The 27203-nt window shown below is 44.1% G+C and overlaps 1 protein-coding gene across 1 annotated transcript; it reads left to right on the forward strand.

Annotated features, from left to right (window-relative positions):
* The first annotated feature begins 84 nt into the window (after positions 1-84).
* Positions 85-27203, forward strand: SKP2 (S-phase kinase associated protein 2). The gene is made up of 11 exons (XM_075841977.1): positions 85-209; positions 2931-3058; positions 12086-12345; positions 12734-12845; positions 14709-14852; positions 16495-16629; positions 19229-19327; positions 21273-21400; positions 21492-21543; positions 23843-23947; positions 24671-27203. The coding sequence occupies exons 1-11, from the start codon at positions 114-116 to the stop codon at positions 24879-24881; spliced, it is 1470 nt and encodes a 489-aa protein (XP_075698092.1). The 5' UTR covers positions 85-113; the 3' UTR covers positions 24882-27203.

Genomic DNA, 27203 nt, shown 5'->3' on the forward strand with positions numbered 1-27203 from the left:
AGGTGACTGGACTGGTCCACTCACGGGCCGGCATCGATCCCAGTGAGAACACCGCCGCCAGACTCCTGCCTTCTTCTGATCGCTGCTGCAGTCAGCAGCGATCAGCTGTTCTGATGCAGCGCCCAGCGGGACATTTTGCAGACGGTGCGGGACGGCGGGACAGCAGTGAGAAACCGGGACTGTCCCGCCGGATCCGGGACGGTTGGGAGGTATGTATTATGTACAGTATTTTTCGGGCACACATAAGAAACCGTGTGCATCACGCTTTTGCCCTACATTTAGCGTGTACATCGGTAAGGGTATGTTCACACACAGTGTTTTCAGACATAATTCGGGCGTTTTACGCCTCGAATTATGCCTGAAAAAACGCCCCTAATACGCCTACAAACATCTGCCCATTGCTTGCAATGGGTTTTCGGGTGTTCTGTTCCCACGAGCCTTAATTTTACGCCTCGCTGTCAAAATACGGCGCGTAAAATGACGGCTCGTCAAAAGAAGTGCAGGACACTTCTTGGGACGTTTTTGGAGCCGTTTTTCATAGACTCTATTGAAAACAGCTCCAAAAACGGGCGTAAAAAACGCTGCGAAAAACGCGAGTTGCTCAAAAAACGTCTGAAAATCAGGAGCTGTTTTCCCTTGAAAACAGCTCCGTATTTTCAGACGTTTTTTGTTAAGTGTGTGAACATACCCTAAAGCTCAACATGTCCATAGGGCTTCATTAGCGTGTTCTTTTGGCCTCCATTGGGCTGGTATACATCGGTATACTTTTTTTTTGGAGAATGGAATATCGTAGTAGACTACCCTATTCCATCCTGGGGGATCCTGCAAAAAAAAACTATACCGTGTGGTGGTAGCCTATGCGTGACGAATGCCACTGTATGGCATGTGTCAGAGGTATACGTTAAACATATACCTCGAGGAGCTTCCCTTGGGTCTGGAGTCTCCAAGAGCATCAGGTAGTAGGGAACCCCCTGACATTACTGTCCATATATATATGGACTCTGACGTCAGGTGCTTCTCCAGTCCTGGAGTCCCCGGCCAGAGCGCTACCAATGCTCTGGCCTCGGATTCTGTAATTGAAAGCCCCTGAGGTCACTGTCCATATATGGATAGTGTGGTCAGGGGCACTTCCCGGAGCGGAATCCCCCGCCAGAGCATTGCCGACGCTCAGGCCGGGGATTCCATCATCTCAAGTTCCTAACGTCACTGTCCATATATGGACAGTGACAATAAGGGCTTCCTCAGGTACAGAGCTTCAAGTAGCGCTCTGCCAGGGAGTCCAGCCGAAGTATCCCACTATATGCCTGTAGAGTGGGATATCATGTTACTCACTACCTTCCGTCGGAGATATACTTCCCATGGAAGGAAAAAGAGATGTACACAGGGCCTAACAGGTGTAGCAGGATGATACACGTTATAATGTTGCTACTGTATATTTGCCTTCCATGGCCACCTCTCAATTTGTAATGGGGCACAGCACCCACATTATCTGGGTAGGTGGGGTTCCAGAGGTCGGAATGCCACTGATTAGACATGTCGCCTTTACAAACTGAGAATGTAATGTATGGCAGAACAGGTGGCCTAAATCTAATGTTCTCTTCAATGACATATCTTATTTATATATTTGTCGAAAAGAAAAATACTTTAACCTAGTACACGTTTCTCATATTTCCTGAAGCACCCGCAACATTTAGGATTAAAGTGTTCCTCTAATTATATATAAAAATGACTAGAGTTCAAGTTTTTTGCAAAATAATAATTTTTCTGTATAACTTGTTTTGTGGATTCTGCTTCTAAACAGCAGGACGGTGCGGCGGCAGTCCATGCCGCGGGCTGCTCATAACTCTGTAGTTGAAGGCGGCGTCCTGCTCTGTTTCCTAGGCTCCCGTCTCCAGTATACAGCACTGTAGTATGTAATGTGACGCTAGTGCTGCGTACAAGAAACGGGAGTCTAGGAGACGGATAGTGAACCAATTCAGCTGCATTTTAGCATCTGTATTATGGCCGCAATACCCAGAGCCTGAGGGTATGTTCACACGGCAAAGCCAATTACGTCTGAAATTACAGAGCTGTTTTCTCTTGAAAATAGCTCTGTAATTTCAGACGTAATTGACGTTATCGTGTGCACATACCCTTAGTGAACCGAACTAAGATCACCCTTGGAATCTAAGGGTATGTGCACACGATAACTGCAATTACGTCTGAAATTACGGAGCTGTTTTCAGGAGAAAGCAGCTCCTGAATTTCAGACGTAATTACATGTACTCGCGTTTTGCGGGGCGTCTTTTACGGACGTAATTGGAGCTGTTCATTGGAGTCAATGAAAAACGGCTCCAATTACGTCCCAAGAAGTGTCCTGCACTTCTTTTGACGAGGCTGTATTTTTACGCGCCGTCTTTTGACAGTGACGCGTAAAATGACAGGTCGTTGGCACAATACGTCGTAAAGCCCATTGAAAGTAATGGGCAGATGTTTGCCGACGTATTGGAGCCGTTTTTCAGACGTAATTCGAGGCGTAAAACGCCTCCATTACGTCTAAAAATAGGTCGTATGAACCCAGCCTCAGGTGTTCCAAGCCGTAATACGGAGGCTAAAATGCGTCCGCCCTACGGTCGGCTGATCTGGCTTTCCAGCACTTGTTATATTACAACTCCCAGCATGCCCTGACAGCTGCAGACTGGGAGTTGTAGGCGATTGCAGACCCTTGGTCACCAATGCAGTATAGTGTCTCATGTGTCCTTGTTGTCCATAGCAGCCAGACTTCATCTTTCATTTTCCCAGAGCAAATGAAAGCTGAACACTGATAGGTTGCTATGGGCAACAGGGGGACTTTTTTTTTTTCTATCTGTGAGACTAAATTGATGTATAAGGCAGCAACTTCCTCTTAGTCAGCAGGAAGGAACACGTGACCAATATGTGACGTTTCACAGGGGCAGCGGAAGCTTCCCACACATGCGCAGTACACGCTGGGTGCCGTCACCGCGCAGCTACGTGCAGAGAAAGGGACGCGGGAAGTTCGTATAATAAGGAGTCGGTCGGACGCGCTGATCAAGATGAGGTAATAAATGATGGCGTTTATGTCGCGGCTCTTCTACCTGCTTATGACGATCTGTGAGGGGATTGCGGCGCCTTTCTATGGCAGTTTAATATAATGGGAGTTGTGTTGTTGTAATACGACTCCCAACATGTATGTACTTACTTGGCTGCTAGACATGTCGGTGGATCTCACCCAGATATCAGCAGTATAAGTATGAAAGTCTATCTGGGTTACCAGGACCCATTCGATGACTAAAGCCTTGTTCACATGTTGTGGGTTTCTGTGCCAAAATCTGTGAAAAAACTCGCCTCCCATCAATTTCAATAGGAAATCGCGTATTTTTGGGGGATTTAAAAATCGAATGGAGTTAATCCACGTGCGGATCCGCTGCACCTCGAATTGCGAATTCGTGTCAGACGTTCGAGATAAGCTCGGATTTCTGCCGCAGATCCTGCTGTAATTACGGATCGGATTTGCATAAGACTGGGTCTATGTGTTGTGGGAAAAATTCGTATTTTGCCTTGATCTGCGGTAAAACTGCACCAAAACTTTTGTGATTTTTGTAAAGTCGCTTCACATTGACAGTGTGTGGCAAAAAATGCGTTGTGGCCGTAACATGAGGCAAGGGTTATATGGCGACTCTAACTGCGACACAGGTCGTGCGGCCAAAGATCGCTGTGTCCCTGCACCCACTCCACGTAATGAAAGTCAATAGGGCCAGTGCGCGACCCACGGGTTGCCGTGATCCCGACAGCCGTAAGTAATCCAGCAAGTTTCGATCTCTTGCGACTGTCGGGGCGCGGGCACAGCAACCTGCGGGTCGCAACGCAGTTGCATTGATTTTCATTAAGTGCGAGGCATGGTGTCGCAGCCAAAATCGCCGTGCGGCCCTAGCCCGAGGCCTCTAGCAGACTTCAGTGATTTTCCTCCGTGTGCGATCCGTTTTTTTTACCGGGTAGCACACTGACCCATTCGTTTCTATGGGACCATGCACGCTTCCGTTATTTTCGCGGATCTTTGTGTCCGTTCCCCCAAATAATGGATCACTACTCCTGTTTTTGAGGTTCCGTCTCGCCCATTGTAGCCTATGGATCCGTCAAAATAACTGTGACCAGCAACAGCAGGGTGGGCCAAATTTCCAGGTATTCCTTGTGACAAGTTCAGCTCAATTTTACTTCCGTTTCTGTTGCGGACCGTATAAAACGGACGACCTACGGAAGCACAACGGACGCAAAATAAGGAGCAACGGTCATTCAGTTCTTGGCCCATGGTCATTGCAGCTTCCGTAGTCCATTTTAACTGGTGGCTGACAATGACTTGTATGCTCGTCACGAGCGCCAGGACGTTCAGACAAAGCTGCTCGTCAATCTGATGGCCCCGCTCTAACTTCAGCGAAACCTCTGATCTCCGCCATTAACCCCTTGAATGCCGCTATCCAAGCTGATCGCGATATTCAAAGGGAAAATAAGAAGGAGGGACCCCCTTTGATCGTGGTCACAGGGAATCAGGGACATACCATATATGGGCAGACAGCTCAGGGTCCATTGAAGGACCCCAGGGCTGTCTTACCATATTTCCTGTTGTTAGGGCATAAGTAGGTATGCCCTTACAACTGCCTGTGTACTATCCGTATATAGGTATATGCCAGTAAATTCAAGTTAAAAAATAAATCTGGATTAAAAAAAAAAAGTAATGTTGTAAAAAAAACAAAAACAAACACCCAAATGCACATTTTTTTTACAATAAACTTTATTAAATATAAGTCCCAAAACATAGGTAATTAACACAATTGGCATCGACATGACCGTTACAACCTGCACAACAAATGTATGGCATCATTATGATGATTGGTTTATGCTGTAAAAATAGAATAAAAACTACAGTGAATCTGCTTTGTTTATCTTAATTTTTCCAAAATAAAACTTAATATAAATTTAACTATAATGTAAATGTACCAAAAAATGTCACTTTGATAAAGTACAACTTTTCCCGTAATAAACAAAGTCTCATACAGCTACGTCGAATAAAAAAAATTTGTGAGCACCTGGATTTAAATGAAAAAATCAAAAAATTGGCCTGATCAAAAAAATGTACCTTAGGTATACCTTTGAAAGTGTTTGTTTTTGTTTGTTTTTTTTTAAAATAAAAATGGCTTTCAGTGTGTTTTGTGCAACTTTATAATTCGTTTTTATTAAAAATAATTTTTACTTTTGAGATACAACTGCTTTGTATAATGTATGCAGAACAGCTGTGTCGTGTGCGAAGACCTGAATCCGTCTGGTCCGCGGGACTGACAGGTTCAGCGTCAGCGGGTCCTGCGTGTCGATCCATTTGTAATTGAGCACCTAGATATGATGGATAATAGGTGGATCCGCAGGACCTGCTCACACTGAACCCATCAGTCCCACGGTCCTGATGGGTACAGGATTCAGCGTAAGATCAGACTCCGCAACCAGATTTACTAATATTTATTGAATGAGGAAAAGATAATAAAATAGGAAAACTCAAGTTTCACGGGATATACCCGCTTCTTCAAAGGTAGTATTCTGACGCGACATAACTGGGAAACCGCTTATGCACATCACAGACGAGGAGATCGGAGGATCCAACCTAGGCATCTACACCTGAGAACAATCCTCTGCCTCTAGAAATGCTGTGCTCACACGCTTAATTTCTATCACATATATATTACACTGTGGCATGGGCGCTACCTGTGATATAGGTGCTACCACAACTCTACATCAAACCCCTAAAAATACAATTGGAGCAAGCACAGAAAAACTGGTACCACACCCTATTGTCTAGAAGGGGTTAAGTAGTTTGGTGATCTACTAATCTATATAAATCGGGCAATACTGCTTAAAGAGTTCTCCGCTTTGGACACTCCCTACTTGTTAGAAGGGATCCCTGACAATAAACTGATCACAAATGGTCCTCCTGCTGGAACCCCCAGCGATCAGCTGTAATCTGTGTGGAAACCTGTCAGTAAGTGTTCAATTTCCCTGCAGCGCCACCACAGGGGAAACAAAGCACTACACAGTGCCCATTTATATGAATGTGTTGTCTGTTTAATACAGGACAGGACAGGTCCTCCAGAGAGAGAGACGCTCTTTATAATCGCTCTCCATTCTGGCCAAGAGATGAGGAGCCTGAACGGAGGATCCCCACTATTAAAAGGGCTGTGTCACCACATTATAAGTGCCCTATCTTGTACATGATGTGATCGGTGCTGTAATGTGGATTACAGCAGTGTTTTTTATTTAGAAAAACGATCATTTTTGACGGAGTTATGACCTATATTAGCTTTATGCTAATCAGTTTCTCAATGGACAACTGGGCGTTGTGGAGAGAAGTGCATGACTCTGACCAATCAGCATCACACATTTCTCTCCATTCATTTACACAGCACATAGTAATCTTACTAGATCACTATGTGCAGCCACATACACACACACTAACGTTACTGAAGTGTCCTGAGAGTTAATAGACATCCCCTCCAGCCAGGACGTGATGTCTATTCAGAATCCTGACACTTCGGTAACGTTTGTGTGAGATTTACAGCAAGGCAAGCGTAATCTCGCGAGATTACGCTGTAAACTGTCATTTAAAACGAGATTACGCTTGCTGTGCTGTAATCTCACACAAACGTTAGCAAAGCGTCAGGATTCTGAATAGACATCACGTCCTGGCTGGAGGTGATGTCTATTCACTGTCAGGACACTTGCGTAAAGTTAGTGTGTGTATGTGGCTGGACATAGTGATCTAGCTAGAACACTATCTGCAGTGTAAATGAATGGAGCGAAGTGTATGACGCTGATTGGTCACTGATTGGTCAGCGTCATACACTTCTCTCCACAACGCCCACTTGGTCAAAAAGTAAAACACGCCCAGTTGTCCATTAAGAAACTCATTAGCATAAAGCTAATATAGGTCATAACTCTGTAAAAAATGATCGTTTTTCTAAATAAAAAAACACTGCTGTAATCTACATTACAGCGCCGATCACATCATGTACAAGATAGGCCACTTCTAATGTGGTGACAGAGCCTCTTTAACTGGTTCAGGACCAGTATATGCACAGTGGACGGTCCAGATCTTTAAAACCCGTGCCATAGTATATGTACGGCGCAGACTTTAGCAGTCAGAGACTTCCGAGGACCCTAGAGAGAAGTCAAGTGTTTTTTGCTGCTTCTGTCTTTTCTGATTTCCCATACACAGCGCTCTATTGATCTCAGCGGTCATGTGACTGGTCAGTGGAAGGCCGCTGCAGATCAAGTACAGCACTATCGGCGACATTACTCCCTGTAACGCCTCATGCACATGACCGTGTCTGCCAGCCGGGTCTGTCCGTGATTTGTGGAAAGATAGGACATGTACTATCTATCCACAGATCAGAGAGAGTTATCACGGACCAGGTTCACCCGCTAAAGTGAATGGGTCTGTGAAAACCGGTCCAAGTAGCACTCGGTCGTGTGCAATGGTCACAGGGGTAAGTTCACACAGGGCGGATACGCTGCGTAAAGGTACACAGCGTATCCGCCCTGGTCGCCGCACTAAATTCTGGCCGAAAAACCGCACCAAATTGTGGTGCAGTTTTTCGACCAGAATGTCCCCTGTAGAAAACTGCACGTTAAACCCGTAGCTATGGAGATGCATTCCGGCCCCCTGGGATGATGTTTCATGCCATGTGACTGCTCCAGCCTGTGATTGGCTGCAGCGGTCACATGCAATGAAATGTCATCCCAGGAGGCCGGCCTGGATGAAAAAACATAGAAGTATAAAGTCAATTCCTTTTATTTTAAATAATTTACGCAGCGTGTGGATGAGAGTTGCTCAAATCTCATCCACTCTGCTGCTACTGTATTATGTTGCGGATTTTCTACCACAAAATACGTTGCAGAAAAACTGCAGTATTTATGCAACGTGTGAACTCCTCCTGTAACATGCAAATGGGTTGGGGATTGAAATAGGCGCGTTCGGCCACATCTAATGTTTATGGCTTTCTTGCTTCTTGGATGTGGCTCTCGACTCCCCTCCCCATGCCAAACAAACGTCCATGATTCAGATTTATTCTGCCCAAAAGATTTCTCTGGTGCATTTATGTGGCTACTGATTTTCTGCACAGATGTTAGTAGTGTAAGGCTACATGCACACGAGCGTGACAGATTTCCGCACGTAAATCTGTCCGTGTGTGTTGCGTTTTTACATCAGTGTGCTTTGCATGTGGCATGTTTTTCACGTACTTGCAAGCACTTTTTTTTTTTTCAATGTAATTGATGCGTAAAGCGCACACGGATGTGCGTACGTGTGCTGTCCAGGGTTTTCACTCACCCGTTGACTTCATTGGGCGGCTAGGTGTGTGAAAACGCACCAATATAGGACATGCAGTGAGTTTCACGCAGCGAACACTCGCTGCCAGAAAACTCACGCATGTGTGAATAGCCCCATTAAAATGAATGTGGTCGTGAGCTGTGCGTTGTATCAACACACAGCACACAGACAAGAATCACACTAGTCTGAATGAGCCCTAAGTCCAGAGTTAAACTTTTATAGTTCTGACACTTCAAGGATGTTGTGAGGAACTGATAAAAAGCAGCCTATGGCCAGTTCTCACAGTCCAGTGGGCTTCTAGCATATTCTGGGAATTTTCCATAAGCTTAAAACGTGTATAATGGTGGATTAAACATCGGGGTTGGGGAGCTCTTCTGGATCGTTGACAGCGTGTAAAGGACATTGCGCTATTCTCGTTGAACTGATCTGTTGTACACAACAAACACCTTCACGGGTCATTGAAATTAAAGAGGCTCTGTCACCAGATTATAAGTGCCCTATCTCCTACATAATCTGATCGGCGCTGTTTTTATTTTGAGAAACTATCAATTTTGAGCAAGTTATGCACAATTTTAGATTTAGGCCTTATTTACACGAGCGTTGCGCCCCTCAGATGTGAAAAAGGATAGTTTTTCGCGGCCGAGGTGCATCCGTGCTCGACGCTGCGGGACGCAATGTCTCGCATCCCCCATAGATGAGAGTCTATGGAGTGATGCGTGAAAAGATAGGACATGTCCTATTTTCCCACGGACCCTTCACATGGTCCGTTGAAACAACGGCTGTGTGAACGGCCACATTGAATTACATAGGTCCGTGGGACGGCCGCTGTTTCAACGGCCGTCCCACGGACGTTTAACACGCTCGTGTGAATAAGGCCTTATGCTAATTAGTTTCTTAATAGACAACTAGGTGTTTTTTACCAACTGGGCGTTGTAAAGAGAAGTGTATGACGCTGACCAATCAGCGTCATACACTTCTCTCCATTCATTTTTAGCTGTAATTGCAGCACAGCGAGATCCCGCGAGATCACGCTCTGCTGTCACATACACCCACATTAACTTTACCAAAGTGTCTTGAGAGTGAATAGACATTGCCTCCAGCCAGGATGCGATGTCTATTCACACTCCCGACACTTCCGTAAAGTTTTTGTGGGACTTAATCACAGCATAGCGTGTCCCACATAAACTTTACGGAAGTGTCGGGAGTGTGAATAGACATCGCATCCTGGCTGGAGGCAATGTCTATTCACTCTCAAGACACTTCGGTAAAGTTAATGTGGGAGTATGTGACAGCAGAGCGGGATCTCGCTGTGCTGCAATTACAGCTAAAAATGAATGGAGAGAAGTGTATGACGCTGATTGGTCATCGTCATACACTTCTCTTTACAACGCCCAGTTGGTAAAAAGGTAAAAACACGCCCAGTTGTCTATTAAGAAACAAATTCGCATAAATCTAAAATCTTTACATGTTTTTTTCCTATCTTTCTCCATTATTTAGATATTGGTGCCGTTATATTTGGCGCCCGCTATTTAAATAACCCCCTGAACTGTAAAGAGGGCGTGTAATAGCAAGGGGGCGTGTAACATCGCTGTGAAACCGTCCAGTCAGCTACGGACAATGTCACAGCAAGAGCTGGAGAGAGGAGAGTGTGTGCACGCGCAGCTCAGAGCTGTGGGCGCGCTCTCACTCACGCTTTAGCTCTTGGCCGACAAGGACAAAACTGCGATCCCTGTGTGATGTGATTGCACAGTCTTGTCCTTGTCTGCCGAGAGCTGAAGTGAGAGTAAAAGTGTGTGCGCGCACAAGCTCTCCAGCTCTTTCTGTGGCAATGTCTGTAGCTGATTGGACTGTGTCATATTTCCTGTTGTTAGGGCATACTGAGGTATGTCCTAACAACTGCCTGTGTACAATCGGTACACAGGCTAATGTACTGGCATATAGATAGATATATATATATATATATATATATATATATAGTACATTAAAGTAAAAAAAAAAAATAGGCAATGTTCAATTAAGAAAAACAACAACATTTTTTACAATAAACAGTCTCAATACATAAAATATACACATATTCGATATCGTCTCGACCGTAATAGCACATTTATAGTGTCATTCATGTTTACGCTGTTATAAAATAAAAAACTGCTTTCTTTGACCTATTAATGTGAGGCACGAGGTATTATGAATTTTAAACCTTCATGTGCCTGACATTAATAGTAATTAACCCCATCATGTTCCTCACACATTAACCCAATGTCGTCCATTATGACTGAGGAACATGATGGGGTTAATTACTGTTAATGTGAGGCACATGAAGGTTTAAAATTCACCACACCCCGTGCCCCACATCAGAAAATGGAAGAACTTCTTTTTTTTATTATTGTTGGCAAAGTATTGTTTTGGTATCGAGTATCGCAATACTACACGAAGTATCGGTATCAAAGTCTGGTATCGTGACAACCCTACTGTGGATGTTATTACTGTGATGGCCATACATTTTACATAGCTGTCACTGAACAAGCTATTCCTCTCGACTCCCCCATACACATGTACGCTCGGCCCAGCATGCCTGTGTTCTCAGGGAGAAAGCTGCTGCCAGACACGTCTAATAACGGAAACAAGGATCGGGCATGTCAAAATTCAACATGCCAACCCCCCCCCCCCCCTGACATCTGCAGTCACAGGAGAGTCGAGACATCGCCACACACATTAGATGGTGTATGATCCAGCTGAAAAGGTTTGGCCACAATGCATCTAATGTACGGCATCAATTATCTATCGGTCACACAGCGTTTTTTGGCAAGTCAGAATATTGGTAAATGTTTTCAGACAACAGATCTTCATCACACCTTCTGTTAACAACAATAAGGTAACATCTCAATGTAGAGCATACACTAAGGCCTGGTTCACATCTGAGTTGCAGGCCTCCGTCACAGATCCGGCCAAAATGACCAGAAACAATAGGGCAGAATGCTGCGCTATTGTTTCCAGGGAAACCCGACGGAACCCAATGGGCGCCGTTGGTGTTTGTCGGATAACGGAACAGGCGCTTTCAGTATTTTCGATGTTGTGCTGCTCTGATGAAGCGGACCAACAGAGAGACCCACGCAGATGTAAATGAGGCCTAAAATAATGTCTAGTATAGTGTCTCATGAAAATCACAATAGGAGTCTTGCCATAGTCTAGAATCGGACAAAATGCATGTAGATCGACTCCACTAGAGGTAGGTGTAGGTACATAGAGGGTGGCATCCACGGCTAGTTCTGATAATATTATAGCAGATTAATATGCAATAGTTTATAATGATGAACATAGCATACATCTAACACAGCATAAGAACGATATACAATATATATATGTCAGCAGGTGGCACAGCGGAGGAGAACAATGTAAAAACATGACCAGGAGTCATGAGTAAAAATAAGGAAAAACCAGTTGAATCCTGGTATAGGGTTGGGTAACCGGGAGCCACACTGCGGCCACACTCGGTACATAGGATCAGTCCTGGATATATTAGCACCAATAAGAAGTGAGGGGCAGGAGCGGTCTAGTCTATAGAAACTTCCGCGGCTTCCATCACTGTAAAGCGCTGGCAATGTATTCAGTGTTACCGGATAAGAGAGGTCACTGGAATCCATAGTGGGATATAGTCAGACGAGACTTCTATTTAGGACGTTTTCAGATCCTGTCATAAATGTGTGGCTCTTATTATAGGAAACATCTTCAGGAAATTCCGGCTTCGGCCATGAATACATCAAGGCTCAGTTCATGGTCATGGAACACAAAAAAAAGTTCAGATCTGCTCAGTGGATTGGGAGTGACCCCAATGGAGAAAGATCCGCAGGACACGGAAAACACTCCTCAGGACCAGATTATGCAGATGACCCCACCACAGAAGCGGCAGAGACAGAAGGAGAAAGATGATGTCTTTTTTATTGCCAGACGTCCCAGGACATCCAGATCATCTCAGCCAGGTACCTATATATATATATGCCAGTGAGATTATGTTAGTAGCCGTAGACCTCAAAAGAAAACAACCCAGAGAGGTAAAACACAACAACAAATGTCTGGGCCCATTAACCCTGCTGCTCCTGGGTTTTTCCGTCCTTAGGCCTGGGATCTGCCTGAAAATTCCTTCAGGAATTTTGAGGCAGATTTTGACCTGCCTGTGTTTTTTTGCCACGGTTTTTCGCCCGCGGCCATTGAAGCTAATGGAAGGACCCCAGGCGGAAAAAAAATCAGCGCCAAAAAAACTCTACGTGAACCGGGCCTTAGATCAAGTGAAGCAATTTTTTTGCAGTTGTAGAATTCTGGTGTCTTTATATTGTTGCTGCTTGATCAAATTCTCTCTTTACCCAACAGGGATACCCTGGGACTCCATTCCTGATGAGCTACTTTTGGGCATCTTTTCCTACTTACATCTAATTGACCTTCTTAGAGTGTCTCGAGTGTGCAAGCGCTGGAACAGACTTTCGTAAGTCCGTAAAATGTGAGGTGAAGAATGTAGGAGAGCACTTAAGGCATTGTACATAGTCCTAGTTGCACAGCTCTTTTTCATATGCCTTGTTGGGGGAATCTGAGGTTAATAGATGGGGGGTCTCCAGATTGGAGAGTCTCTACAAATAGCTGCTCTCACTGGGGAAGAACCTGCACGTTCATTCCTTACATGATGGCCGCTCCATTCATTTCAGTAGGCATTGTAAATTCTTCATATCCCCTGCAGTGTAAATTATCTTTCGGTGCTACTAACTAAAAGGGTAACTAAACTTTTCAAAAACTTTTGACATGTCATAGTAACATGTCAGAAGTTTTGATCAGTGGGGATCTGAGCACTGAGACCTCCATTGATCGCTAAGATGAAGCGGCAGAAGCGCTCGAGTGAGCGCTGTGCTGCTTTGTTTCTGAAAGGCTCACCTCGAAGTGGTGTACGGACTCAGACTTTCTATTGAGCCCGTACACCGCGCCGAGAAAATCCGATCAGAAACCAAGCGGCACAACCCTCACCCAAGTGCTTCTGCCGCTTTGTTTTAGTGATCGGTGGGGGTCTCAGTGCTCTGACCCCGCCAGTCAAAACTTCTGCAATACCACTATGACATGTCAAATGTTTTTTTAAAAGTTTAGTTACACTTTAAGCAATCGTTGATCACCAGGGAGAGGGGGTATTGTCAAAAAAGGGACAATTGTTTTTAATTACTGTCTAATTAAAATGAAAAAGGGAACAATTAAAAGGGTTGTACGAGAGTTAAAAAAAAAAAAAGACTAGCAGCAGCAAATGTGTGTGTGTGTGTGTGTGTGTATGTGTATATATATATATATATATATATATATATATATATACATACTAGTCCTTCTCAATGAATTAGAATATCATCAAAATTAACTTATTTCAGTAATTCAATTCAAAAAGTGAAACTCCTATTCTATAGATTCATTACACACACAGTGATCCATTTCCAGCATTTTTTTCTTTTAATGTTGATGATTATGGGAACAGTTAATGAAAACCCAAAATTTAGTCTCTCAGAAAATGTGAATATTATATAAGCCCAATTTCCAAAATGAAATGTAATACAGAAATGTTGGCCTACTGAAAAGTATGTCCAGTATCTGCCCTCAATACTTGGTCGGGGCTCCTTGTGCATGAATTACTGTATCAATGCAGCGTGGCATGGAGGCGATCAGCCTGTGGCACTGCTGAGGTGTTATCAATGCGGCGTGGCATGGAGGCGATCAGCCTGTGGCACTGCTGAGGTGTTATCAATGCGGCGTGGCATGGAGGCGATCAGCCTGTGGCACTGCTGAGGTGTTATCAATGCGGCGTGGCATGGAGCTCATCTGCATTGTTGGGTCTGGGGTGTCTCATCTTCCTCTTGACAATACCCTATAGATTCTCTATGGGATTTAGGTCAGACGAGTTTGCTGGCCAATCAAGCTCAGTGATACTGTGGTTATTACACCAGGTATTGGTACTTTTGGCAGTGTGGACAGGTGCCAACTCCTGCTGGAAAATGAAATCAGCCTCTCCATAAAGCTTGTCAGCAGAGGGAAGCATGAAGTGCTGGGAAATGTCCTGCTAGTTGGCTGCATTTTTAGGCATATTTTTTTTCTGCCTGCGTGTTCCTCCATGTGAACAGGGCCTAACATTTGCTGTTTTGTTTCTTTTTTTTGTATTTTTTTATTATTATTAATATATTTTCACACTCTGCCAACCCCCTTAATAACAGAGGAGCAAATGAGCTATGAATATGGTGGAAACATTTGAAAAAATGAGATGGATTGTACCATTGCTGCTACAAACTAGTGCTGTATACATTGATAAATAGTTTCCCTCTTTTAGGTGCGATGAATCACTATGGCACAGTGTGGATCTAGCTGGCAAACATCTAGCAAATGGTGTTATTGGGAACTTGCTATCGCTGGGTGTTGTTGTCCTGCGCTGCCCAAGGTCGTGCATTGGAGAACCGCTATTTAAACAAATCAGGTGAGAAATCGCTTTGCTAGAAATCCTACATAGAGTTTGTCATGCTGATGTGCAGATAAGCCTGCATTGTATAGTGTTCAGGGTGGTCTGTGTTATAAATGTTGCTGGCGGCCATCGTTACAACTTGACATCATTACACAGCTTTGTCTTCTGTCCTGAGGGTTTATGTTCCTGCTGTGTATTGTGTAAGCGTTGATGTTTCCTGTATGGGCATTTCAAATTCTGTCCGATTCTCCTTACACCGGCAATAAACTAGATGAGGATCGGACACCACGTCGGATCATTTGTATGAACGATCTGACCATCAACATGCCAGACTAAACTAGCAGATCAGGGACATAGTGGCGATCAATTGTAAGACAACCCAATGAGCTTGTGCAAAGTGGCGAATGATCGGCCGTCACTGGCCCATCGTTCCATGCACACCTAGTCCAACATCTGATTTTTTTTATTGACACACAGCAGTCTCCCATCGCAAATAATTACCGTATAATTTTATAATGATGGCCAGCTGAAATTGTTATAATCGCCATTTTATCTTGTGTGTATGGCCAGCTTAAAGGGGTTTTCCGACTCTAACTTCAAATTTTTTGAAAAGTCTGGGCGCACTAAATACCTCTCCATAACCCCCCCCCCCCCCCCCCAATTACCTTCTTGTTTCTGATGTTTTCCTCACGATTCCTCTCCTTGCAAATGTTTCCGTTTGCCTATATCCAGGAGTCCCGGTCCACGTCAGTTTCCGGTCCCTCCTAGACTACATTTACCGCAATGCATAGAGCTGGTATTTCAGGCAGCTCCAGACCCGCTTTGCACACCATCTCTGTTCTTAGGAAGACCGCACATTGGTGCTCCACTGGTCTCTGGGACTAGCACCGTGTAGTCAGCAAGGATTGTGTGACAAAAGCATACTCACGCAGGTGTAGTGGAAGCCATGGATTGAGCAGGCGTGGAGGAAACCGTTTGTTTGAACAACGCATGTTCTGTGAATGATTGAGCATATCCGGCCCCGTACATTGAGCAGACCTGAAGGAAGTGCGGACAGTGAACGGACGGGAATTTACCAGAAGGGTGAAAATCAGATGGGGGTTAGCGTCACGTGATCCGCGATATGATCAGGAAAACCGTACGTGACTTGTATTGGAGGTTGTAGGTGATTGACCATTACATGTCAGGTTCTGGAAAACCCCTCTAAGCAACAGACTGTAAACGTCTTCTCTGCCTTGTGTTTATGAGGGAAATATACGAAATATCCTCTCAGGAAATCTCCGATAAAGGAAATTTACCATTAATAATGTCACGCGTGTCGATTACATCACCTCTGAATTAATGTCCAGGATTAGAAAAAACACGTCTGCTTTTTTCAGAAATAGCGCCACACAGGTCCGTGGGTTGTCTGGTATTGCAGCTCGGCGCCAATTACGCGAGTGGGGCTGAGCAGCAATACCACGCACGACGTGTGGACAGGTGTGACGTTGTTTTCAGAAGAAGGCAGCCATGTTTCTTTTATTCTGGACAACCCCTTTACTGACATGGTGCAACTCTATTGGGGTGTTAGATTCCCTCATGTAAAGTAACCCGTCCTGCTTCATATCGGTACGAGTCTCTATGCATTTTTACACCTGGTGATTCGTATTTTGTACAGACCCCTGCGCCTCCAGCATGCAGACTTCTCCAACTGTACAGTAAGCACCGACACTGTGCAGAGCGTCATCTCCCGCTGCCACGACCTGCACAACCTGAGCCTCGAAGGACTGGATCTGTCTGATGCCATCATGTGGTAAGAGACGTGTGCCATTATCAAGCTATAGTTCAGATCTATTCTTCTTACAAATCAAAAGAAAAGTTAGATTATTCGTAACGTTTTCATACATCGTAAGGAAATAAAGGTGACATTATAAAGTAAGGTGATGCATATATATTAGTCCAGACAAAGCCCATTCATTGTAAACATATTGGTGGTTCTCTCTTTTGGGGTGGCAAACCATATTGGGTTAGGAATACTTGTATAATTTTCTTTTTTGTTTTTTTTTGTTTGTTTAACAGTAATACCAAGAGATAATTTCATAAATAATTTTCTTTATATAAATAACTTTTTAACATGTACTGCTATAATTATTTTACGTAACTTCACAACTTTTAACCTCTGCAAATACTTTTTTATCAGAAATACAATTGGAATAATGTATAGCTAATTGATTATAACTTCTGTGTTCCCAGGCAGGGAACAGGTTAACAGAATCTATAATCAATGATGCGCTGCGTGCACTCCCCCTCTGCCCTTCACCACCTCTGCCGGTCTCCGACATTGCAGACGGTAGCAGGGCCGGGCAGATAGCGCCGAGCGGGCATTCTGGGGCGAGATTACATTATAGTGTGAGCAGGACTCGGTGCGGTACCGGCCCCACGATAGCATGTTAAATAAATGACATTAAGGCCGGATTCACACGACCGTGATTGGACCGTGAAAAACATTCTGTGTGTCAGCCAGATTTCCCGGCCCAAACACGGTACATGTGAACGGGACTCCTCGCATCAGTCATTTAGGCTGCGGTCCCATAACAGTGAAAAAAAAAAAAAGGCCATTAAAAACTGTCAGTTTTTCATGTCCATTTTGCATCATTGTGTCCAAATGGATTTCCTTCGTCATGGTGTTTTTTGTCCCAGTCCCCTGAAAACACCACAGTGCCCATGTAGATAGTGGCACAGTGCCCACATATAGTGGCATAGTGCCACCCCCCCATATGGTGTCACACACCCTTGCAGATAGCAGCACCCTCCCCCCCTTGTAGATCGCACCCCACATGTAGATCGCACCCCCAAACCCTTGTAGATCGCAGCACCCCCATCCTTCTTGTAGATGACGCCACTAGGAGCTGAATCCCTGGCCAGAGGTTGCCGACGCTCTGACTGGGGATTCAGCTCCTAGTGGGAACTACAGTGGCGTCATCTACAAGAAGGATGGGGGGGTGCTGCGATCTACAAGTGGGGGTGGGATCAACAATGGGGGGTGTGATCTACATGGGTGGGGTGCTGTGATCTGCAAAGGGGGTGCTATTTACAGCGGGGTGGTGACTCTACCTACAAGGCGGTGTGGCTATATACTAGGAGTCTCTGCTTCCCCACGGAACTACTGTTCCGTACTGTATCATTTTGTTCAGTACAGAACAGCAGTTCTGTGGGGAAGCTGGGGCAGAACGGGGCGCAGCTTCTCAGACGGGGCAGACCAGGCAGGGGACGAGGCGGAGCCCCCCCTGCAGCATGGCGCGACAGCGGCGCTAAAGAATCAATGCAATTATTCTGTTAAAAAACAAAATTGTCAGAGGCCTTGAGTGCAAATTAATCAAATTAATTTGATCACCCAGCCCTACTCTTATGCCTTGCCACTGTAAAGCTGACCATACGCAGATCCAGCTGTTATCGATCACCTCTACGTTCATGAACTTAGATTTGATTGATAACAGTTGGATACTGTGTGTCAGAGACACAGGACCAGCGTTCACTGAAGCAGTCAGTCTTGCTGACCAGATTTGGCTTTGACGGCAAGTTACATCTTGTCACGATGCGGGGTGTGGACCCACTGGGCCGTACCGCGCAGCGGGATGGCAGCTGGCCAAACGGGTATGGTACAGAGTCAAGAGTCCAGAAAGGTTACCTGAGGCAATGTAGACAGTAGCAAGGCAGGCACGGCTGGGACCAGGCGGCAGGCAGACGTCAGGCATGGAAATGCAGCACAGCACGGCAACCGTTCAGCATGGCAATAGATCAGGATAGTACTGGATAGCATGGGATACAGGTACGGGGAACACTGGGAAGCTGGAAGACACTTAGGAGACCATTTGCAAGACAGACTTTGGGAAACAACAACACTCGGGTGAGGATCAGAAGGGGGGTGGCCTTATAGTCCAGGAAATCATGTGAGTTGATCATTGTGATTTCATGCGCGTGCTGGCCCTTTAAGATCGGACGCGCACCCTCCAGGAGACAGTCTCGATACCCGGGAGTGAGTGCCGGCGACTCACAGGCGGACGACGCAGCAGGATGTCCATGGCCGCGGTTGTGGAGGGGTAAGTTAGAACGACAGACCGCAGCCATAGACGTTACACAACTTGTATGTATGCAGGATACATAGAAGCTGTATCTCAAAAAAAGTTAAAAATTTTTACTAAAAAACTATTTAAAAGTTGCATTAAATCACATAATACATTATTTTATTAAAAAAAAATGACTGCAAAGGTTTTCATATCCTTTACGTGTGTGTAATGAGACTATGGACAGGACAACTCTGGAAAGATGAATGATGATGATGTATGTTCATAGAAAACAGGAATTTCTATAAAAAAAACCATGTATTGATCAGTGTTCCATGTTCTTATCAGTGCCATCGCTCAGAATTCAGATCTGAAACGTTTAAACCTTTGTGGCTGCTCAGGCTTTTCTCCAGAATCCCTCACACAGATGTTAAAAAGCTGCACTAGGTAAGACTTCAAAAAAACATTTAAAGTATTGATAACCTATCCTGCAGGGATTTCAGACCGGTAAAGCCAAACGCATGGTATTGTATGTCAAGAATTGGAACCAATCAGCCTGGCTGCCCCCTGGATGGAAAACCGTAAGGATCCGTTCACATTACATCAGAGCAGGAGTCCGCAACCTTTGGCACTCCAGCTGTTGTGAAACTACAATTCCCTGCCCTGACGGCCTTCAGCTGAAATAATAAAGCCACTGGCTGTTATGGGAAGCTGGGAGTTGTAGTTTCACCACAGCTGAAGGGCTGCTGACCCCTGCGTTGGAGCATTATGAGGACGGAAGACTGGCGTGGGCAATAGCCTCCCATTGTAAAAATTAAAAAAAAAATGCGATGCTTAAAGAGGATCTGTCCCTAGTTTAGTAATGCCCAATCTCTTAGCTAATCTAATAGGCGCCGTCACACTGATCATGCTAGTGAAAATGGTGTCCTAAAATGTTTATTATTTTAGAAGTTATGAGCTTTTTTCTAAATATGTTAATGAGCCTTTATTAGAGAAGTGGGAGGTAACAGCAGCGACTTTCCTGAGGTGGAGTCTCCTCACAGCCTCTGATCCTGTCCTATCAGCATGAAGCTGCTTCACACAGTGTGAGAGACTGAGGCTGGAGGGAAGGGGAATCACTTAAAATAGCCATATCTCCGGCTGTGGATCACCTAGAACAGAGTTTCTGGTGGCATATGAAAGAGGAGATTCTAATCTTTCATTTTCTAATATATGACACCAAGATCGATGTTGTAGCTGTAAAACAATCGGAGGTATCACCAGTTAAAGACACAGAACAGGAACTGTATATGCATATAGTATACAGCTTTCATTCCCGACTGTGTCGACAGCCAGAGATATGGCTATTTTAAGTGATCCTCCAGCCTCAGTCTCTGACACTGTGTGAAGCAGCTTTATTCTGATAGGACAGCGTCAGAGGCTGTGAGGTAGCTCCACCCCAGGAGAGTCGCTGTTACCTCCCACTTGTCTAATAAAGACATATTTAGAAAAAAGTTCATAACTTAAAATACTAAAAATTTTGGGACACAGCTTTCACTAGCATTATCAGTGTGACCGCCTATTAGATTAGCTAGGAGATTGGGCATTACTAAACCAGTGACAGATCCTCTTTAATGAAGCCACGCAATGCACTGACCTCTTTACATTTTTCCTTTTATTAACAAAAATTGTAAATGGTCAATAAGGCTATGTTCACACGGCTTACTTTCGGCCGTTTTTCGGGCCACAAACGGCCGAAAAATCTGAAGCAGAACGGCGTTCTGTACCGATCGGCCGTTTAAAAAAACAAAACACCAGTGAAAAAGAATTGCATGTCACTTTTTGAGCCGTTTTTTATTGACTCTATAGAAAAACAGCTCCAAAAACGGGCGCGAAAAACGCGAGTTGCTTAAAAAACGTCTGACAATCAGGAGCTGTTTTCCCTTGAAAATCGCTCCGAATTTTTAGCTAAGCGTGTGCACATACCCTACTGTTTCACCGCACCAGTATAAATGTATCCATAGATTAAGAATATAAATGTCAATATTAGCTGCATTTTTTTTTTATTTACTGATGTCTGTTTTCATAAATGCTGGAGCAGCTGCATTGTGCTGTTCCTCTGTTATTCCTCTTGGAACTTTATGAATAAATTGACAACTGGGTGTTACCCTTCCCCTAGTCTCTACACAGTCTAATACTGTCAGCAATAATTGCCATTGAACAGCCCAGCAGACTACGCCATTCTTGCCATCAAAAATACCAGAACCCATGAAGGAGGCAGCATAATGCAAGCATGAACAGTAGAGTGGGGATACCTATAGCATGATGGGAGATCAGGCCTCTACGGAAGAGGAACTTTTTATTTTGTAATAAACATTTAACCACGCCTCATGTAACCTCTCCTGTCTTGTAGCCTGGAGGAATTGAACTTGTCTTGGTGTGATTTCACAGTGGACCATGTGCAGAATGCAGTGCATAACTTCCCTAGAAATTTAACCCAGTTGAATTTCAGTGGATACCGACAGAACCTGGAGATAGTTGGTAGGTGTATGTATGTATGTGTGTGTGTATATATATATATAATCACCGGTGAGGGGACGTTTCATTATAATACACTTTTTTGGTTTTGCAGATGTGGAGACTTTAGTTCAGAGGTGTCCTTCTCTTATTAGCTTAGATTTAAGGTAAGAATCACAACTGCCCTAAATACTAAAAACTTTGTGAGAAGTCCGTGTGTGGGTAGACGGATGGATCTAGATTTATGGCATACGTTTGCACGTTCTAAATGAGAAGTTTTACAAATTTCTAATATACTTTAAGTTTCAATTCCTCAATATATTCAAGATCTGTTTTCTGTCAGCAAATGGGAACATTCTTGTTTACATTCAGAAACAGCAAACCTGTACGTAGAGTTGCAAGAAAAAGTAAGTGAACCCTTTGGAATTACCTTAATTTCTGCACTGATTACTAATAAAATGTGGTTTGATTGTTACCAAAGTCACAATTCTAGACAAACACACTAAGGCTGGGTTCACACTGGGCATATTTTTTGCTTTTTAAACTTTGGTAGATAAGCTCCCATGTCTCAACAGCAAGTCCTCAACCAAAGCCCCCAAAAACATGCTAAATGTGCAGTGCCCAACTAAACTAATAACGCACAAACCGTTGTACTTTTCATGTCTTTTATTGAGTAAACATCTTCAGTGCAGGGAGAAAAAGTAAGTGAACCTCTCTATTAATGACTTCTCTCAGAGCAGATTAGTAAAAGGTGTTTCAATTAAGGAGATGAGATTGTGTGGGTGTCACAGGTGCTATGCTCATTTAATAAAGGCACACAAAGCCAGGTTACTGACAAATCGGTGTTTCTCAAGAAACGTTGGTTATTGTGAACCATGCCTCGGCAAATAACTTTCAGAAGACGTGTTATAGAGACGCATGAAGCTGGAAAATGCTACAAAAGCATTACTATATACCTGGGTGTACAATCCACAGTTAGAAACATTGTCTACAAATGTTGCTTCTGTACCTATGAGTGTTTTTCCTGTTAAGATCCCTCCAAGAGCCCAATGGGAAATCCTGAAAGAGGTGAAAAAGAACTCAAGAGTAACTGAAAAAGACCTACTGAAGATTCTACAGATTGCAAAAACCTCTGTTCATGTGTCCAATATTAGAAAAATACTGAACAAGAACGGTGTTCAAAGAAGGAAGCCGCAAAGGAAGGGGTCTGGTGGAGGGGCATCATGGTTTGGTGCTGATTTGCTGCCTCAGGGCCTGGATGCCGTGCGATCATTAAGGGAAAAATGAATATAAGGTTTTATCAAAACATTTTCCAGGAGAATAGAAGTGCAGCGGACGGTGACCTGAAGATGAAGAGACGCTGGGTGACGCAACAAGACATTGACCTAAAGCACAAAGGTAAATTACCGAAAGAATGGCTGAAGAGGGAGATTGCTATTTTGGAATGGCCAAGTCCCGGCCTTACCCATTTCGAGATACTGTGGCAGGACGTAAAGAGCGCTGTGCACACAAGGCATCCCGGATATATTGATGAACTGAAGAGACATTTGCAGGAAGGAATAATCCAAAATTCCTCCACAACGTTGTGCAAATAATTTGAAGCTGCAGAAAACCTTTGGTGGAGGTGATCGCTGCTAAACGGGGATCTACAGGTTATTAAAATCAAGGGTTCACTTACTTTTTCTCCCTGCACTGTGAACGTTTCCACAATGTGCTCCATAAAAGACCTGAACGTTACCACTGGTGTGCGTTATTAGTTCAGTTCCATGTTGTTTGTAGAATCCGTGCAGAAATCCAGGTCATTCCAAAGGGTGCACTTACTTTTTCTTGCAACTGTAACGAGTCCTGCTCTAAAAAAAAAAACCCCGATCAAACAGGTGTACGTCTGCAGCTTCCGTTCTATAAATCTCTATCGCAACCGTACGCCCCTGAAAACGAATCATAGTATATTCTTTAATATATGTTTTGCTGCAATTTTGTCATCTTTTTATATGACATTGCATGTTTTAGTACAGCATTAAAAAAATCTTGGGGATAAAATTTCCACAGCTATAAAAGTATATATTTATTATTTTTATTTTTTTTAAATGACACGGTTTGCACATTCATGCTCTAAATCTGCAGCAGTAGGTGAAGCGCGTGTGTGTGAATGGGAATTCCTTAATGAAAAGCTGCAAGAGTGTGGACCGATGATGAAATTTCATGTACGGTATAACAATATATTACATTGATCCGTGGTAAGAACTGTACTTCTAGGTCCAGTTATGTTGGTGGTCCATTATTCGTGGCCTGCACGGTGCTCGTGGATACCCTCTCATGTTTTGTTTGGGGAAATGTTGACCTTTATAAATAGAACGGTCTTGGAGTTGGGTTAATACCACAAAGTACTGCGCTCCATATATACCGATAACACAAACTGCCTGAACAGCACGAGGGTTGTGTCTAATGCTCTTTTCCTCTCCGCAGTGATAGTGTGTTGCTCACCGCTGACTGTTTCCCAGTATTTCATCAGTTCCAGCTCCAACACCTCGGTCTCAGTCGCTGCTATCAGATCACTCCTGATGCTTTGCTGTAAGAACTTCATTTACTTCTAAGAATTTAACCCCCGAGTCACGCTAGACGGACCCGGACTGTATCGTTCATTGTTCTGAACTTGCTATAGTATAATGTACATAGACAATTAAATGTCCCCTGTGGTGTCAGGCGGTTGGACTCCGGAGCTGCATTCTGTATTGATCTTATGGGTAAATTCTCCACATACTTAATAGGCTTATTGGTGATGATGGACAGAAAGCTGGCGAAGCTGGCATCATCACGTTGGTCCTAGAACTTGCCTGTACATGCGTATGCATACCGGTGGTATTGATAACAGAGTATTTTTTTTATATTTTTTTTTCGAGTATTAGGCCCATGGCATCATTATAGCCTGCAGAATACTGGCCTGGCCGCCGCAGAATCCAGCTGTTTGCCCACTATAGTCCGCGTAACTCCAATACTCCAGCATCTTTAGTAGTTTGGCACCTTGATGGTCCTGAGGACGCTGGATCGGAAATGTTATTGTATATGGCTGGGGTGACACAAGCTTTTGACACGCGGCTGCTTTTTCAGTCCAATTCTATGTTTGTTGCACAACGTCGGCCACAGGGACAAGTTTTCTTTTAAAATGTCTCCGATCTATAATGCAGGCGATACCGTGTCCCTTTTTTAGAAAGGTTCTTGGGTGTCCTATACAAATATCTGATATTTTTGTGACCTTTTCTTAGTCTTCTTCTAATGCTGTTGGATTCTTTTTAGTGATCTAAAAAAACTCCTGCACCTGAAGACCCTCAGCGCGTTTGGTATAGTGACGGACAATTCTTTACGAGTGTTGATAGACTCGCTCCCACGTATAAAGATAAACGGCTCTTACTTCAGCACCATCGCCAGGCCCACCACCGGAAGCAAGAAGAATCGGGACATATGGGGCATAAAGTGCAAGCTGTCACTGAATCGCATAGACTCCTAATAAGAGTGGCCGCGGCGCTACAAATCCACAAACTTGAATTCTTCATGACTACAAGATACTATGAATTACCAGTGTTGTTTCTTATTTAACTATTGATGGTAATATTTATGAGGAGGAGAGATCACGTGGTCCCCGTAGATGACATACAATTCTATGCGGGGCTGACCACTATCTGTGATACTGCTAGATCTAGCCGTATACCTATGTAATCACTGACCAATGGAGCGGTGATGTTATTTTAAAGGGGACCTGTCACTTGTAAAGTAACCACAGAACGTGATGCCTCATTACGTATGTATCGTGAATATTTAGTAATGATCAGCCCAAGACTCATGGGAGTTGGACTGCTCTGTGTGATTTCATGCCTCGGAGCTGAATTCAACCGCTTCTGGAGGGGGACATGCTTATAATGCAGATACTCTTTCTACCAGGAGCTCAGATTTTTCTTGTGCATTATACAGCCCAGAAGTTATTCTGTAGAGTCAATGATCGTGATACTGAACCCACCGCCGGCCTGCTATCTAATGTGTACGGGGATGTCCCGACCCTCCCTCCAAAGGCATTTGCAGAGGGAAAGACCGTTTGGGCCTGTTGGATTTCAACATGCCCAATCCTTTGTTCCTGCAGGAGAATAGCGGAGTTCACACTCGCTTCAGCGTTCATGTGCATGGGCAGCTTTAGGGTATGTTCACACGGCCTATTTACGGACGTAAATCGGGCATTTTTGCCCCGAATTACGCCCGAAAATAGCGCCTCAATAGCGCTGACAAACATCTGCCCATTGAAAGCAATGGGCAGACGTTTGTCTGTTCACACGAGGCGTATATTTACGCGCCGCTGTCAAATGACGGCGCGTACATAGACGCCCGCGTAGAAGAAGTGACCTGTCACTTCTTTGGCCGTAATTGGAGCCGTTATTCATTGACTCCAATGAATAGCAGCGCTAATTACGGCCGTAATTGACGCGGCGTTCAAGCGCCTGCACATGCCGGTACGGCTGAAATTACGGGGATGTTTTCAGGCTGAAACATCCCCGTAATTTCAGCCGTTACGGACCCCCGCCGTGTGAACATACCCTTAGACATAATGTAGCGGTAAGTTGAACGTATGCTATTTCTCCTGATTCCACCCTAAACGTGCACGCTCAGTGGAGTGGGCATGTTTATTTGGATGGGGTGAGAGGAAAGAGCCACCTTCTAACAGCGTCACATCTCAACAAACATGTCTGATCCCTCTTTCCCCTGACATCTGCAGTTGGGCACAGATGGCAGGCCCCAATACACATGAGATTGCCGGCCGATACCACCAAAATATACAAGTTCAGCTATCTTATTACTTTTATATTACCCTATTTTTTTTTTTATTATTGCTCCGTTGTATTAAAAATGAACAATAAAGCAACTTTGCAAATAGTCTTCATTAAAAAAATTCTACCATTTTGTGTCTACACCTGCTATGCCGATCTATGTGTCTCCATGGTAACAGACAACAAACACTGTAGTCATACTCCTATCTATTGGCCTCCTATTTCTAATTAACTTAATGTATGTTGGGAAGAAGAAGGGGACGGGGAAGTATGACTGCAGAATCCGACTACATAGGGGTTGTTATTCTGTTACCATGGAGATCATAGATTTGCATAGGAGCTGTATGCACTAAATAGCAGGACATGTTTAATGACGGCTATTTACAAAGTTGTCTGACCTTTGATGCTCCAGAGCAATAAAAAAACAAAAACATTGGTTTGTGAAGGTGAACATCTCCTTTATTTGTGTGGCTTGACTGTTACCCAGAGAGTTGCTTCATTATAATATATTTTTTGTCTCCTATCCCTTTCTGCGGTTACTTTACACGGGATCGGTCCTCTGTAATCGTGTTCAGGGACCTGTATACCTGGCTATAGAAAACTCCTCTGCTGTAAACTAAAGTTTTAACTGTAAGTAAGAAGCTGTAGGAGGCATTTAGCCTTCCTTTTATTGTTGCATCTGTATCTTTTTAGGTTTGTCTAAATAGAAGCATTTTATGGTAAGAATTCATAGGAAGGGAGAGCTGCTGAGACGGGAAACCTTCGCCACAGGGTGTACGCTGGTGTCTCTACCACAAGGGGGAGACAAATGTTTTTAGTTTATTCCCTTTTATTGATATTTAATGTGCTTTGTAAATGCAACACTGCCTATATGATCCAATCTACGTGTGCCCGGTGCTGGAATCTCACAATTTATCTACTAGGTATGTTTATAGTGGTATTTTTTTACTCTTCCAGGGAGGTAGCACATCCTTCATGAGCGTTTTCCCATAATAAAAAAAGTGAGTTGTCCTCTT

Source organism: Rhinoderma darwinii, chromosome 1 (genome assembly GCF_050947455.1).
Source record: "Rhinoderma darwinii isolate aRhiDar2 chromosome 1, aRhiDar2.hap1, whole genome shotgun sequence".
Taxonomy (NCBI): Eukaryota; Metazoa; Chordata; class Amphibia; order Anura; family Rhinodermatidae; genus Rhinoderma; species Rhinoderma darwinii.